Source organism: Cotesia glomerata, linkage group LG6 (genome assembly GCF_020080835.1).
Source record: "Cotesia glomerata isolate CgM1 linkage group LG6, MPM_Cglom_v2.3, whole genome shotgun sequence".
Classification (NCBI taxonomy): Eukaryota; Metazoa; Arthropoda; class Insecta; order Hymenoptera; family Braconidae; genus Cotesia; species Cotesia glomerata.
The window spans coordinates 10,242,582-10,260,278 of record NC_058163.1 but is presented as its reverse complement, the minus strand read 5'-3'; the positions used below and the strand labels follow the sequence as shown (position 1 = coordinate 10,260,278).

The 17,697-nt window shown below is 31.4% G+C and overlaps 1 protein-coding gene across 12 annotated transcripts in view; it reads right to left on the bottom strand.

Moving 5' to 3' along the window:
* Positions 1-349: 349 nt before the first annotated feature.
* Positions 350-17,697, bottom strand: part of LOC123268144 (disco-interacting protein 2) — a 40,781-nt gene continuing 23,433 nt past the window's right edge. The window contains exons 1-15 of one of the 12 annotated variants that reach the window (XM_044733017.1): positions 14,518-16,774; positions 12,734-12,805; positions 9,740-9,892; positions 9,100-9,243; positions 6,683-7,346; positions 6,192-6,603; positions 5,374-6,115; positions 4,675-5,105; positions 4,364-4,595; positions 3,566-3,678; positions 3,094-3,480; positions 2,674-3,009; positions 2,312-2,608; positions 1,682-2,235; positions 350-1,029 (exon numbers count right to left, since the gene is read on the bottom strand). In XM_044733017.1, coding sequence (XP_044588952.1) covers positions 777-1,029; positions 1,682-2,235; positions 2,312-2,608; positions 2,674-3,009; positions 3,094-3,480; positions 3,566-3,678; positions 4,364-4,595; positions 4,675-5,105; positions 5,374-6,115; positions 6,192-6,603; positions 6,683-7,346; positions 9,100-9,243; positions 9,740-9,892; positions 12,734-12,805; positions 14,518-16,327 — 6,600 coding nt within the window. In that variant the 5' untranslated portion in view covers positions 16,328-16,774 and the 3' untranslated portion in view covers positions 350-776. Of the gene's footprint in view, positions 1,030-1,681; positions 2,236-2,311; positions 2,609-2,673; positions 3,010-3,093; positions 3,481-3,565; positions 3,697-4,363; positions 4,596-4,674; positions 5,106-5,373; positions 6,116-6,191; positions 6,604-6,682; positions 7,347-9,099; positions 9,244-9,739; positions 9,893-12,733; positions 12,806-14,517; positions 16,775-17,697 lie in introns of those variants that run through there. The other 11 variants (XM_044733016.1, XM_044733015.1, XM_044733021.1 and 8 more) reach the window with 11 other exon arrangements.

Genomic DNA, 17,697 nt, shown 5'->3' with positions numbered 1-17,697 from the left:
CTGTACATTATTTTTTCGTTAAAATGGCGTCCAGATAATTCAAACAAAATACTGGATTAATGTATTTATTCCAATAATTAAAAATGAATGAATAATGATTTGCATAACATCTTGTTATTTTGATAAAAGTAAATTTGAGCCAGAAATTATACATATAAAATAAAATTTAAGCGCTATTAATCACATTTTTTTACGTGTCCAGCTTTTTAGTTATTATATAAATATAAAAAGCATTCTAAGATTACAAATAACAGGTTTTGAAAAAAAAGTAATTGTTAAGATCGATGGTTAGAAAAAACCACATCTAGTCTAATTGATTGTAGGATCAATACAAATATATAGATATGAATTAATGTTTATGACTTTAAATATTTATTTTATTGAATGTGACTATAAAAACGATAAATATGTATTGTCCGATCGATCTTTCAGTCTACTCCAAATACGAAATGGAGTTAAAAGAAAAATATTAATAATTTACAAATAGCTGCCCTTGAATACTTTCGAATCAATACGTTATTCGAGAAACTTTTTTTTCGGTAATTATCAATGTTAAAATCGAAATATCAACTATATTAAAAAATACAGAAATTAAATTAAATTATTAATGATAAATAAATTGATATGAGAACATTACCCAGCTGGGAGTCAAAAGAAAATTGATCAACTATGTCGATTATTGAGACGATAATAATTGGTCTATGACTACAATCAATCATCAAAAAATAAAGATAAATTAAATTATTAATAATATTGTTCGCTACTCTCAAGCTCGTTCACATGTTATATGCTACATAAATGGGATCTAGTTGATCTGCTAAAAATCCATCACGTAAATGCATCCTCTGTTTTTCACCCCGTGAATTGATTGGCACCACGCCGGGATCAACGACTACGACAACACCAACAACCAAATGATGTTCTTCCAAAACGGCACTAGTTACAAGAGCAACGAGATCCAAAGCTTCGCTCTCACTTCCATTTAGTTCAACAACGACGACAAGTAAATTAGTCCACGTAAACACAGCACTGTAATGAAAAATGTACCAATTAATAATGTTATTACTTAATAATCATTAGTGATTAAGGTGGGTCAAAAAAAAAAATTTTTTTTTGTCAATATTTTAAAGTGGTCCATCAATTTTTTAAATTAATAATAAATTCAGCGTTTTGATTCAAAGAAAAACTTTTTTTTTGACCTTATTATATTTCAGAGTGTCTAAAAATTGTGGAGTATGATCGTTTTCTTATTATTTTAAAAGATAATAAGAAAAGAAACAAAAATTTTCATTCAATCTTTGACTTTCAAGAAAATATTTTATAGTTTTCAGAACAGGACTGATGTGTCTTTTTACGACAAAAGTTGTATAAAATGTATAATAAATCTGTACATTTTAAATAATGTTTAATTATAAATAATTTCAAAACTCTGAAAAGGATCTAATGTTATTAATAGTGATATTTATAATATAATATTTATAATGATATTATATATTTGTAAATGTACTTCGGTACGTCAATATCAAGGTAAATCATTAAGGTAATTAAGAAAAGAATAAAAAAAAAAAAAAGAAAATAATATCTTAAGATATCAGGATTATTGTCATTCATCAAGCTCAAAATATCTTATCAAACAATAAATCTGTTATGAAATAATAAAACAATAAAAATGTATTATTACCATTCTGCAATTTTTTTATGACACCGCATTACACTGTTCTCAATGTCAATAGGATGATAACGCATGCCTCGTAATAAAATTGCTTCGTCAAGAGCACCAACAACAAAAACAGCGTCATGTAGTTCAGCGTCACCTGGGACAATGTCAACATCAGCACTTATATTATCACCAGGTATATCACCAACAGCTGATTGTTGAACACATTCAGTACGCCTTAAGAAACCAAGATAGCCAGTTCTTGCGTACACTTCACCAGTATTCCCAGTGACTAAACGAGCATTAAAATGATCGGCGTAATCACTTTCATCGCCATAAATAGTAAAGTAACCGCTGGCATTATGAGATGATTGTACCCAGATTTCTCCTAAATGTGAATCACCACATTGACCTTTTGTTTCAGGATTTGCAATTATTACTTTGACGCCCGGTAAAAGTTTTCCAGATTCCATTAAACAAAGAGAATGAGGACTTCCACGTTCTACTAGAGAAACTCGATCGTTACGAAGTGCTCGGAGATCTACATAAACCGTCGATGGTTCTGGACTCGATGCACCCTAATAAAAATTATTCATAAAATTGTTAAATCAATTTTTAAAGAAATATAAATAATTAATAAAAAATGATAATTACCTGTAGACAAATAGCAGTGTTGACTCGACAACCAAACGACGTTGAAACAGCGCGTGGACTGAGTCCAAGAGCAGAAAATAATTTACTGAAACTGGTAGTAAGAGCAATCCTTGGTCTTTCTTCAGCCACAACAACGCAAGTTCTCACGCATGCAAGACTAACACCGCGTGCTTTTAAAGCGTGAACCGATGAGCCTAAGCCTTTTGTACAAAGTTCCATGACTCCATAGGAACAAAATGTATCCCTAACTCTTGATTGGCTGACTGCTGATAACCACAGAGCCGGATTAGCTTCAACCTGAAAACAATTGTTAATTAATTAAATGAATTACTGATAATTAAAAAATTAAAAAAATGACGTACTTCTGATGGTGGTATCAGAATTGAATGATGACCACTGTATATACTACTGAGACACCAAAGGGCAAATCCCAGTCCTGAATATGGATCCAAGCAGAGAGCAATATGCCGTGATGGATATAATTCACAAGCCAATTTCATAGCACGGCAAAGTGAAGTGACGGCAGCATGTGACATTTTGATACCGGCTAACATCCCCGTTGTCGAAACACTAAAGTCCAAATAGGCAAGCATTTCAGCAGTAGGTGCTCGGTACAAAACTGGCAGTTTCTTTTTTGGCATATCATCCATGTCGAGAACCATTGGCCAGCTTTTGATGTCAACTACATTATTAGCTTCCTGAATATATTAATCATTCATGTTATAAATTATATAAAATATTAATAATTTAATTTTATTTGAAAATTTATTTTAAATTACTACCTTAGTCTTGAGCAATTTGAGTAAATTTTGGTTGGTGAGAACAAGTACAGATTTGCTGACATCGACGATCATGCGTACAGTCGGCAGTGTTGTTTGTAAATTTTGTGGATGAGGAGGCCTTATAGTTACAGGAACAGCTCCGACATAAAGACAACCATAGAAAGCACAAATTAAATCAGTTCCAGGTGGAAATATTAGAGCTACATGGTCTCCAGTATTGATTCTTCCACGATCCAATAAAAGATTACCAATTCGCTCAGCTTTTTTATGAAGTTGAGAGCATGAAAGAGACGTTGCCACGGCTCCTTTGGCGTTTAATGATGTGAAAATTATATGATCTGAAGTACTAACAGCACGCCATCGAAGAATTTCCGAAATAAACTGATACTGAAATAGAAAAATTATAAATTATTAATAAAGTATATAAAAATATATAATTTAAGATATATGAAAATGAAAAGAAAAAAAAAACCTTTTTCGCATTGTCGCTATCTTCATCGAGAACCCCTAAATCTCGTCCTTGAGCTGATGCAAGCCGATTACCCTGAACAATATTGCCCACCATAACACTTGCTGGACCAACATCTGAAACAGAATCCCCCGCTACACGCCCCCGCACCATTCCGTTAGTAAAACAACGCAAATACTCAACCTAATAATGAGTAGTCTTGCACATTCTTCCCTGACTGAGGCCGGAAAATCAAGATTAGAAATGAATGACATTTCAACTACCGAAATGATTTTGTTAGCTCAACGATTTTTAACTTATTGCTTCGTGACTTATCTTATGAAAACATATTGTCAATATTTAAATAAAAAGTACAAAATTTTAAAACTTAATTGATAATATTTTAAATGAAATTAATGTAAATAATATGTAATAATGTGGTTTAAATTAGTAAATGATATTCAGAACTCAGCCAAAAGAATTGAAAAAAAAAAAAATAAATAAAAATTATAAAATTATATGGAAAAATTACTATTTAGGAATATAACTTAAATTATTAGTCGTTCAAAGCTTCTTTGAGCCCCACGTTGAGTCAAGTATTTGCGTTTTTTTTTTTTTTTTTTTTTTTTTTTTTTTAAATAAAATATTATTTTCATTGAATAAATAATAAAAATAAAGCATTGTTTTTTTTTAATCATTGTGAAATGCCATTTTAATATTCCGTACTTACTTTGTATTGATACTACTTGCGCGGATTAATACTCGATTTTAGCAGCACGGGACTATTTTCACAATAAATACAAAAAATAATCAAAAACTTACCTGAATGAACTTCACGTGGTTTTGGTAAATTGGTGACACAAGTATGAGGGCACAATAAAACATTCGCTGGATGTAAAGTTCCTTCTAGAAAACGTCTCTTAGTTTCAGATAAATGAATGCCGCCGAGAGGTGTCTTAGGTAAATAATTTGGAGGTACCAAAGCAAGACAATAGATTCCAACGGCATGAATAGAATCAACAGCTTGAAGTACCCGTGACATCCATTGGAAACTCTATAAAATAAAATAAATTTAAATTATTAAATGTCACTAAAAAATGAATTTTTAACTAAAATTATATTTATAAAATTACCTCTTCCTCGCTACAGTCAGGCCGTTGTTCAGCGACGACACATATTCTTTCATCTCTTAAAACTCGTACACTAAAAACAGCTATTCTTCCGCGGTATATAAATTTCATAGGCTCTACCGCTAAAACAGTGGCAATTATGTCGTCAGCATTATGTTTTCGCCCTGTGACGGTCATTAGGCCATCACGTGACCCGCAAACAAAGATTAAACCACCAGGACCAAGAAAACCTAGTAGGCCAGAACGTGCATACTCAGCATCACCTACAGTGGTTCCATCAGGCTGCAATGGCGATACTTTGAAAGTATTGTTCGTTAAACCCTGTAATCCCCAGTATTGACTTGCTGTTGCAGAGCTGTGTACACATATTTCTCCGACTTCGTCTGTTTTACAGATAAATGGTTGGCCTTCCATTTTTATTACTACAACAACAGCTGTTGAAAAAAAAAAAATAAATAAATATTAATATGAATTCATTTATTACAAATATTGAAAACATGTTTAAGGGTTGCTCTAATGTTTTTTTCAAGTTTTAGCTCTTAAAAAATTACAGTTAAAAAAAATTATGAAAATTTCAAGAGCTTAAATTTCCAATGCATTATTTAAAAAATTTTTATTTTAATTTTTCTTTTTTTTTTGTCTAGGGAATGTCGCATAAAAAAAATTAATAGAAAAGGTATACTATAAACAAAAAAAGCTTACTTCCGGGCATAACTTGTCCGCAGTCTTGAAGTGTTAAAGAGGTAAGAGAATTTTCTTGATCGACCCGTACGACGCCGTAACTTAAACCGGACATTGAAAGGACTCCACGACCGGTTGCATTAACGCCAGCTCGTCCTGGCCGTCTAATAGAAACTGTCAGAGCCTCGCTAGATGAAGCACAAGGGCATACGGCGTCAGGTCGAAGACCTTTAGATTGGAAAACAGAAAGAAATTGGTCGCAAGAGGAAAGTGACCATGGATTAGCACCATCGGCCACTAGTAGTAATCTCACAGAAGACAAAGATATATCTTTGTGATCTTTGGTCGCTAAAAGACCCCAGTGAAGATCTCGAGACTTAACAACAGCAACACTTGCACGGTGCTTAGTTATCATTTGCATCCAACTTGCTGGGTTAACTTTCATTAAAGCATAAGGTATAAAAATGACATGCATTCCATTGAGGACACTTGTTAAAGTGCTGTGCCACAGTCCAACTTCTCGTTTGAAGTCTAGCACACAGACTGCATTTTCACCCTCGGTATAGCCGCAGGCCATTGTTAGTGCACGACAGTGTGCAAGCATAGCAGCTCTCGTCACTGTAACGCCCATCACAGAACCATCTTTGTCTGTTGTGTATTCAATATACGCCGGGGTATCATCGGTTAATCGGGGAGGTGGTAACCAATCTTTTGGAAATTTTCCTAAATGTTCAGTAACAAACCAATGTAATTTTGGCCAACCCTAAAAAATATCAACTATATTAATAAAATGTAAATAATTTTTAAATAAAAATCGATTAAAAATATTTAATGTTTACCTTGAAGGCAACGACCTCACCAGCAGCAGTCTTCGGTAAGCCTTTGAGACACGCCTCGCTGGTCAGTGCCACCTGTATACCGCAGCTGCCGAGGAGAAAGCCAATTTGCTGAGAGCCAGCATCACGACGGGTCAGCGGTACCTCAATTGGTACTGGAACTATTCCGGCTTGAAGACAACCATAGAATGCACACATAAAGCTAATAGGATCGTTGTTCGGATAGACAAGGGCGATTCGATCACCGGGCTTCAGACAGCATTCACCAACGTTCCGACTTAGGGCTTTATTTAATAGTGTATAGGCTATTTTGTGCGATCGACTCAACAATTTTCCGTAGGTAAGAGTCACACAGAGCTTCCCATTTGGATCCAAAACTGTTGCCGCTGGAGCTTTGTATGTTGCTGAACCATACCTGATAATTTAACAACAATTTTATATTAACCTTAAAACAATCAGTCAATTTGTAATATAATGAAATAATATTAACATACCTTTGAATAGCAGCTTCTAATGATCTTGGCAAACCGGATGGTACTGACAGTTGTTCTCCAATAGCAGAAGTCATTATTCCCCCTTCTGGTTTAGGAGCATTTGGATCTTTTGGATTAGCAGCTATTTCCAATTCAATATCGTCGTCTTCATAAAATTCTGGTAAGGGTCTTCTTTTAGGTCTTTTTAGTGTATTTAAAAGCTGTTGAATTTTAGCAGATACTTTCCAACGTCCCGTTGTTCCTGTATTATTTTCTTCAACTACATGGTACCGATTAACGCGGTCAGCGCCGGGTCTTCTTGACTGCGTTGTGTGAGTCACATCCGGTGGTTGAATATTACAGTAGGCGTGCGGAGTATACTCGGCAATGTCAGTGATGTCAGCTGGTGGTGGTCTTCTAGCTGGTGGTCGAGGTGGCGGTGGTGTGTCTCGTGCTGAACCAGTGCTGCTTGTATCCGAAAGACCTGTTCCGGTGGGACCACCAGCACCTGGTGATTCTGCTGTTACAACACTGTCTTCGTCGCTGCTAGACTCTCCACTGTCTTGACGTTCTCGGTCAGGACTTCTTGCCATCACGGATGTTCTTTTTGATGGCATTGGAAGTGAAGGCTTTGGTCTACTTTGCATTGCTGCCAAGGCTTGCTGCACCGCTTCCTGCCGGACTTCTGTGCAAATTAAAAGAAAATATTAATGATTTGCTTTTTCAGATTTACTTTGGTAAAACCTCTCATTAATTGGTAATTTTTTTTTTTACAGATTAAATTTTTATAGAGTTGTGAAAAGTACTAAAATTGATTACGTCATGCTAGTATTACCAACAAATACTTGTACAGACATTCATACATACATACAAAGGAAACTAAACTTCATGCGAAGGTTCGATGATGACTCCGTCATTCTACTTGTGGTTATTTTCTCTCATGATAACAATGAATTCTCTATGAGTACATTATTGTTAAGCTATTGTGTAAGCTAAGTATACAATCATAATAATCATATTTTACGCGTCCTTGCAACTGAACTAGCGGGAAACTTTTCGCACGTGGAAAATTAAATAGAGATTATATTTCATAGTGTAATGTATAATATGTATACAAATATTAAACTCTTTTATTTAGAACATAAAATACAAATTATTTGATTTAAAAAAAATTTTGTATTGCTGTTTCAAAAAATCACTCATTTTAGATCAATAAGTTAGAGTTCTTGAATGAAGAAGCAAAAAATTTTTATTCAAGAACTTCACTTTCAAACGAAGTATTTCATTGTTTTCAAGCAAGACACATATATACTTATAAACTTATATAGATAGGGTTCAAGATATTATCGAGTTGCGACAATTTTTTAAACTTTGCTGAAGCAAAAATTTTATTTTTGAAATGACGATTTGATTTTTCTTGGCTTAGGTTGGTAACATTTTGCACGAACTAAAAGAATAAATTATTGAAGCAAAACATTCGTCATTTTTTTTTAAATCAAAGAAGAATATAGTAAAATATAATTTTAAAATCAAATATATTCTTTAGAGCAGAAAATTTTATCAACACTATTTTAGTATTTCTTATAAATTTCAGTAATTACGTCAATAATAGTTTTTTTTTGGCATATAATTTTTGATAAATTATAAATTTAATTTTAAAACTTATTCATAAAAGTGAAATATGAACAAGCAGCCAAATAAAGAAACTTAATTTTAAGAATATTTCATTTGATGATTCCTCATAAAAACAATAGAGATTCTCAAAATATTTTCTGTAATTAAAATTTTAAATTAACACAATGAATTTTAGAATTTTAGTAGAAATTCAAATTGCGCACGCTTTAATTTCAACTGATAAAAAATCAGGGATGACATTTTTTCGATAATTGAATGTATTTCGAGACTGTAAAACTAACTTCAATTCAATCATGAATTTCATATGAAACAGAATGAATTCAATGTTTGTAAGAAACTAAACGATTTATTAAATAAAAAAGAATCGTTTTTTTCCACATTGAATAAAAACGTGAAAATTTTTTAAGAAAAACAGAAAACGAACCTCACCACTCCTTAAACCATTTAAAAAAGAAACAGACTGAGTCACTATTTTGATTCGGAAAATACATAATTGTTTGTAAAGAGTTTTGACTAATATTTGTCATAAATTAGTTAAAAGACGTATAGTAATTTAGAAAAAAATAACATCAATATACTTATAATTTTTTATCATCGAAATTGATAGATCTACTTACCGTAAAGTATAAAAAACAGTAAAGACGACTAATTAGTTTTGAAAAGTCTAGGTATAGGTTAATCTAAGTGAAGAAAGGTTATAGCATGAAAAGTTTTTTAAAGGTATAATCAAGGATATAAATATTGATCCAAGTTTTTACTAATGATATTCTTCTTTAATACTTCTTCGCATAAAAAATACTCACCAGAGTGATATCGGCTCTCATTTCGCGTGAGCCTGCGATTTCCGCGTCTCACAGCGGCAGCTGAATTTGTGCTAGCTCCAGTGTTCCCTACTGAGCTGCCAGATCCCGGAGGATTGGCAATGCCCCCAGGTACTAGCCGGCCTCCTACATGCAATATCAACGTCAACAATACATAGATAATACGACAGCTAATGTAAGTTACTTTCTCTTTTATATTATCTACGAATATATGAACTAATATTTGTTTCTTCTCAAGGCCCTACAAGATTTTTTTGTTTTCAAATGTAATTTTTTAATTTTTTTTTTTTTTTTATTATAGAAAAATTCTACATATTTTTCGTATAAAGAACATATCCAATGTTTAGAAAAGACAAAAGGCGTGTACACAGATATTAATTATAATACAAAAAGTCAAGACCATGCAAAACAACAAAAAAGACATGACATGAGCAATAAACTAGTGATAAATAATGAATAAAAATAAAAATGAATTAAGCGAGTGGAAATCCAAAACCAGAGGAAATGATGCAAAGATTATTTTAATTGACGAAATGTTGGGATTTTACGGCGATAATTAAGTGGCACAGTAAAGCCGGAAACATGAAAAACATTACTGGATAAAAGCGGTCAGCAAAACTACCTGAGTGATAACGTTTTTCAGAGTGTGTGACTCGACGTTGGGTTCGTCTTGCACGTGGTTGTGGGCGTCCACCAACACCACCACTTCCATAACTCGTTCTATCACCCCCGCTATCACTTGGACCACCACCGCCAGATCCGGTTCCACCTCCTGCTAATGATAATCATGCAAATAGACATATCTCAAAATATCTATGATTATTATAATAGTTTATCGTATATTAAATTATCAAGCGTTGCCAAATCAGTAACAATTTTAATTTTTTTTATTCTCTACTCCTTAAAGGGCGTTGCAATATAATGATTAAATCGAAGGTAACACTTGAATAATTAATTTTTAATAGTTTTTCAATTACAGCTCTTTTCGTTATTTCTATAAAAATTAAAAAAAAAATTTCGGATGTTTATGAATGTTTGACTTGAACGTACATAGTGTAACAGAAAAGGAGTCATTAAAACCACTACACTTAACTGTAGAATAAAAACTTTGATGGTTAACTCTACTATTAAAACACAAAATGGTGTTAGCAAACGAACTTTAATGTTTTCATTGTATTCATAATACATACTTCAGAGAATTTTTTTTTATTACTGATGAAACTCTTGCACTCAGAATTGAAATGAGTGTTCGGGGTGTGCAGTTGTGAATTCTTTAAACGCTTCTAAAAATTTCATTCTATTTTTTTATTATTTTGATAATTATTCAGATGCGGGGCCAAGTCTATTCTACTTGTGTTCATAAAAAATTCATCAATCAACAAATTGAATCTTATTACTTTTGAAATAAAAAAATATTTTACTCTATTTTTTCGTTCATGAAGACTGTGAATTAATTAATTTAATTTAAGTTTGTAGATTTAGTTTATAATTTTTAAGAATATGATTTTTATATTACAAGATATTCTTTCACTCTGTACTCACATTTTTTCTTTTAATAATTAAGAACGTCTTTGAGAGTTAAAAAAAAAACTATTTTTTTTTTGTTTCATTTTTTTCGGTTACATTTGACTCAATCATAAGAAAGTAAGTTTGAATCTCTTCTGCAACAGTTCAGCGTTGTAAATGAATTGCAAAAAATAAATAAGAAAACACGTCAATTATGTTTTCCAAAAAATACTGTGACTTTATAACTAGTCACGAATAGACGTATATATTAGTTTATTAGATTGATTTCGAATAGTGTGATTTTCGCAATGATGTGCCATAATCTATAACCTATAGACATAAATTTGTGTATTGATTGGTAAGGAAAGCTTTGTAAAAATAGAACCCAACGTCGGCGCTAGAAGTTCGAGTTGTGCAAAACCAGAGTTTTCAAGTGTCAAGTAATATAGCAGATGGTGCTGGGAGCGGCATAATATCGCACGCGGAAGTAACTCGTATGCTCTTCTATATACAGTTAGCGGTATATAATAGTTGAAGCTGAATATATAAGATTATTCTTGGCATGCGTATGGTGTATTTTTTTCCTTTCTTCCTTATAAAATATTTCTATTTTATTTAATGCGTCAAGAAGTTAATATGGCCAGCTTAGAAGTTAAACAAACTTTGCTATATAATTATTTTCTACCTGTTTTATTTATTTTTCCCCTTTGAGAGTTGATTATTGTAATTTTAAGTTAATAAAGTATATATGATAATATATATGATAATATTCATACTTGTATATAAAATGCTCAACAATTCAAAACTAAAGTTGCGTTTTAAAGGTTGTAGTTACCTTAGATGACCTGAAGTCACCCAATCGTAACGAATTATGTTTACGAGGTTTTTAGTGTATAACACATAATATGTATTATGTATTTAAAAAAAAAAAAAAAAAAACGACTTTTTTATTACGCAGATTATATAAGATAGAATTGTCACGGACGATTTAATTTCTAGTCTAAGGTGACATAAAAACAATCAAAACAAAGTCGTACGTTTTGTTTTTTTTTTTTTTTTTTTTTTTTTAAATATAAACAAACATTATTGTAATTCAAAGTGGCTTGATGTATTTTATTAGCTGATTTTCTTTAGTAAAGAAAAACAATTAATTTCGTTTTTTATAACGATTAAAAGACTAACTGTTGAAATAACATGTTTAACGTCTAAAAAACGAATAGTGAAGAAATATAATATTACATTACGTTTCGACAAAAGGAAAAGTATTCACCCGAGCATACAAAAAAAACACATCTTGATGGAAATCTTGACTTTCGCCTCTTTACTGAAGTTTAATTCCATCATTATGCGCTTCTTGAGAATTAGGACTCAAGCATGGCTAGCGCCAAAGATTAAAGATACAATGCGAAGAAAATTTATGACAATCTCTTTGAGAAATCACCAAGGCCATCAGCAGTTATGTATTATGAAATATTTTTTTGTTGGTATTATTTGTTCATTCATTAATAGATTATCATAATTGCAATCGAACCCATTTTAATTTTTTTAGTAAAAAGCAGTTCTATCACCTTTGTTAGTAACAGGTTAAAAACATTCAAAAAAATGTCAAGAGTAGTTATTACAATTAATTGAACAGGAAATATTATATTTTCGTGCAAAACAATTGGACGTTGCTTCTTTATTTTAATAGAACTTCAAAATTAATTCATTTTATTTACCAAAAAAAAATTATTCTCTTTTTTTAGTGACACTACTTTTTAAAAACCTAACTTAAATTATGTTACGATTGTCACACGGAAAAAAAAAGAAAAAAAAAAACAGTTAAAAAATTATTGTTTTATATTTCAGGCGATGAGCTGAAAATATTACTGTTTCAAATAAAATAAGTGAACATTTCTGGTGGTTCGACATTTATTTAGCGATAAAACACATTCAAAACTGTAGAAATTAGTATGTATTCAAAATTATTTCTAATAAAAATGTCATAGGAAACACTAAGTTTTATAGCTTTGCATTATAGTCTTGTACCACTGTTTGAAAAGTAATTTTTCAAGAGTTTTTTTTCCGTGGACGTATAATAACTAATGATAGTAAAATTGAATTAACTTACCAATTTGTTTTGTGGCATATTGTTGTAGAAGACGAGTCCGTTTTTTCTCATAACCTTTTTGCGTTATATCTCCTGTAAAAAAAAAAAATTTTTTGTATCAAACAAGGATATCTATAAAAACAGTATGTGTATATTATGTGGATATTATATCTAGTAAGGTAATTTTTCTAAAGACATACTTCTTTTTTATCTTAAATCCGATTTATATTGTGTTTATATATGCATAAGAGATTGGTGCAAAAAAATCTTGATAAATAATATTATTTCAGACATAACTGATTTCTAATGTTTATCCGCGATAATTTTTGACGAACCACGTAGTATAAATAACAATTAATTTTTTAGTTAGCTATATATCTGTTTGAATAATCAATAAAAAAAACACTCAGCTTTTAAGTGTTTTGATTCTTCCATAAAAATTAAAATTTATAACAACAAAATTACTCTGAAGCATCAAAAGAACTACATCTTGTAGCAATAACAAAAATAATCCTGTTACAGCAACAAGATTTTTTGTAGCTGCAAAATAATTAGTCTCAGGCAAGAAGAGTCAGTTTTTGAACACAAGAATTACGAATTTAATAGACTGGAATAGTGCATGAATTTAAAATACAATTTTTATTGAAACAATTTTCGAATTCAGAATTTATGTTTTGCAAATAAAGTAAAAATTAAAAATTGTTCCCTTTTTTGTTATCGTTGCCATTTACACTTTATATTTCAACGAATTACTAGTATTCACCAATCATAGGAAAGATAGGATTACGTTTTTCTCGTTTAATTATACTTTACGGTAGTTGAATTAATTTTTACAATGAATTATCTCAAGCGTATATTACTGCATAATGATATAATTATAATACATAATCATAATAGTATATTTTTCACTCTTTATAGCTCAGTATTTCATACTTGATATAGAATTATAAATTTCAAAATAATCGAAAAATTAGTGTAATCAACCAGAATTTTGATAATAAAGTTTGTATTGAATCTCAAAGTTTTGAACTTGTTGTAAGTTATTCTGATAGTTTCCAAGAGAATGGTTCTATGTTTTTCTATCTCAGTCTTTCTCACATATTGACAAATGGAGATTGAAAGCGACAAATCGTGACATCCAAAAGTTTCGCGGAATTTAGATCATCTAAAATTTTAGTCTTAATCTGTTGAATTAAAAAAAAACCGACAAATTTTTTAACTTTATCTATAAATAAAATCTGGTGTTATAAGTTACTACTGTGTTAAATTCATTGAGCTCTAGAAAAGCGGAAAATTTTAGACTAACAGGTTTAACTGTTGCATAAAAAACGGATGTTACAGGCAAAGAACGTTGAGGAAACGTTTTCAAGTAATTACTTTTAAAATATTAATTCAACGTATATTTTTTGATTCGTGACAAGAGATATAAGTATGCACTACAGCAAATTACAGCTTATTATCATTATCTTATTAATCTTTCATTAAATAAACTAATTATCGATCAGCAACTAAGATCATTTCAATGAATTAAGAGCTCAAGTAGTGCAGGTTTAAATTAACGAACTCATCGCAAGAGTGGTAAAAAAGTGTAAAAATAAATGAAATAAATGGAAAACAAGAAGCATGTTAGTAAAAGTTGCAGCGAGCTTCGCTGCACTTCGTACTCTATTCTTTACGGTTTGTAACTTGGATAATAACCGAGATCGATTTGCATCGGTGTTAATCGCAATACCCATGAAGTAACATAACGTTAGAACAAAAAACGCATAATATTTTAAATAGTATTGTCAATAATTGAATCTTACTGGATCGTTTTCTCAATGAAGAATATTTTCGTATAAGATAAACTGGTTGACCAGATCCATTAGCTCGTTTTAATTGAGATTTTCGTCTTAATGGGCGTCGTTTAGGTATTTTTGATCTTTCAAGTTTAACTGTATGATTATTCCGTTTAGTTTCTTGATCATTTTTACAAACATGAAGTTTGTCATTCACTTGGATCTTTCGTTTACTAATCAATTGTTTTTTTTGTTCTGTTTCACTCTCACTTGACGATAAACAACGATAGTAACTTCCATTGCATTTAACAGATTCTTGTAGATTAATTTTCACTTCAAGCTCAGATTCTTTGGCTAAATAACTCAGAAATTGTTTGCTTGCAAAGAAGTTCGATGAGGCTACAATGTATTTAGATGATTTCCAGATTGGTCGCTGTTCTAATACTCCTCTTAACTCTTTAGAAAATATTTTATCCTCATTGAAATCACTGATCTTTGGTTTACTTGAACATTTATAACCTCTAGATGACTTGGATGATGATGATGATGAAAGGAATGATGAGGTCATCATTGAAGAAGATGAACTATGTATAGAAGTTGAAATTTCTTGTTTTTCATTAAAATCACCCGAAAGTAGTAATTGTTGATCATCAAATTCGTCAGATACATTGGATGACCAATCATCTGTTTTTTTTTCCTCCAAAGTCGATGGACTGTCATCAACAGTAAAATATCTAATTTCTTGCCACACTCGACGTGTTTTTCGACAGCTTCTTTTTTCAGGGGTTACAAAATTCATCAGATTATTAGATATTGGAGTATTATTTTTTTTATTAACACCACTAATAACAATAGCATCACCCTTTTTTCTATGTATGCTTGAGTTTTTAGACGTGGACGTTCGTTTGAAATAGCTTTCTTTAGTAATACTAAGGGATGGTTTTGATAACTTTTTCCGAAAGAATCCATTTTTTTTACATTTCGATTCAGCATCATTTAAAAGAGATAACGGAATCTCATCAACTGATGAACAATCTTTCGAAATTACTACACGACTTTTTTCTGGTGCAGACACTGTCCGGGCAACTTGATGCTGACCTGGTTGTTTCCGTTCTTTTAATGCACTGTCTAATGAATGGTGAACAACAGAAGTGGTTGATGATAATCCATGAGGTGGGAAAGGTACTGGTACGGAATCTAACCACACACGACCAAGACTGACACTGATGCTAGGTGGTCCTTCACCTGTTGTCATAGATAATGAAAGGTCTGGAGTTAATTGATCGTCGTCTATAGATTCTGATATATTCTCGATACATGTTGACTCGACAGAATTGATTCGGGAACATCTCATGAACACCGGAGAACTTTCAAGTCGTAGAATACCTAGTTCTTTCGTTATGGAATCAGGAGTTTTAGTTGGTTTTGATTTTCTTGGAGGTTTCGGAATCTTCGATTTTGAAACACGCTGAACAGGAATTTCTGATTCTTGTTTCCATTTCTCTTGACTCCCATTGATGTCATTTAACCATTCATTATAACCAATTGTACCTTCAGTCTCTTTAATTTTTGTTTGTACAGTATTTTGATTACATTTCGACGTAGCGATTTCTTTAATAATTTCTCGAGAATCATTTTGTTCGACTACAGCGTTATTGTCATTCTTTGAAATTTCATTATTGACTTTTTGTAGTTTATTACGTCTCTTACCACGATCCAAATAACTTTTACGTATTGAAATTCTTTTGAAGGATTCGCTGCGCTTAAAGGATGGCTCATCACGATCCTTCTTACGGCTTACGAGCCTCCTCAAATTTTCAAATGAGATCGACCTCATCGGCTTTCATGTATTTAATAAATATTTAAAAAAGTTTTTTTTCGATACTATATTTGAAAATTTTCAAATATAAGTATTAGTAAATCTTGCATGATGGAAACTTTTACTCTCATGATACACTCGCAGTTTCCTTCTCTTTCTTCTTCTATATCTCGTCTGCTCAACTTGTACCGGTTCGAGGTCTTCCAGTCTTCGTTGTTGCTGCTGCTGTTGCTGCTTAATGTTCGTTTTTCCTCATGAAACAACGTTGGGGAAGTGGTTAATGCGGGTGGCCGGTTGTATCTTCGTAAAGGGTCAATAAATTTATCATGCAAATTTTACAATTGTTTACAATTTAAGTTTTTACAAAATATGTTTTTTTATTTTTAGTCAACTTTTTTCATTATTTAAAAATACTTGTTTATTGAATCGAAGTTAAAAACATTTAAGTAATAAATGAGTTAATTATTCATATCATTTGCATATTGAATAACTCTCACTGGAGCGTAAACAACAATTGGATTCTTATACGACACTGTTATGACGACTTGTGGAGGAGTAAAATTTATTTAAAAAAAAAATAAAAAAGAGACTCCAAAGCACGTTCGTTGCTTCACGGACAAAACGACTTTCTCCCTTGCGCTCTCCCTCCCAGCGATCATAACGACGTTGATTCTCGCCCTTTCTTTTGCGATCTTCTGGTATTCACGACCTTTCTCACACTATCTTTTTAATACTTCCTGATTATTTTGTTTTTTTTTTTTTTTTTTTATTTACTTATTATACTCGAATTATTTTTAACATCTAACAACCATTTGATATCATGAAATGATTATTCAAAATTGTATAGAATAAAAGGAGAATTAGTGATATCATTATTTAATAAGAAAAATTTATCCGATTCCACATAGCGATCGAATGTTAGAGAAAACCATAGTTGATTTGTTGCAGAATTAAACCTCCGTAGTATTTAATAACATCGATATTCCCTTCAAGTATTCAATAAAAGCAATGGCGTAAGATTCAACCATATATTATATTATATATGTCATGAATATTTTTTTATAGTTTATATGTTTCTTAGAATATATTATTTAAAAGTTAACGTAACTATTAATAAGTTTTAATAAATTTTCACTAATTTAATAAAATATAAAAATTTTCTATAAGAAACAATAAGTACTGTAGAATTAAAATGATAACAATGTTGCCGCGGATAAAGGTATAACAGCACTGTTTACTTGGCCTGGGAGCAAGAACATCAGAGCGATCGTTTTCTCTATACTACTCCTTCTTCGCTTCTCTCTACGTCGTGGACCCACCCTCAGGGGGCAGATAGTCCTAACTAATACCACATTCCACAACACAAGTCAATTTATTCACGTTATAAG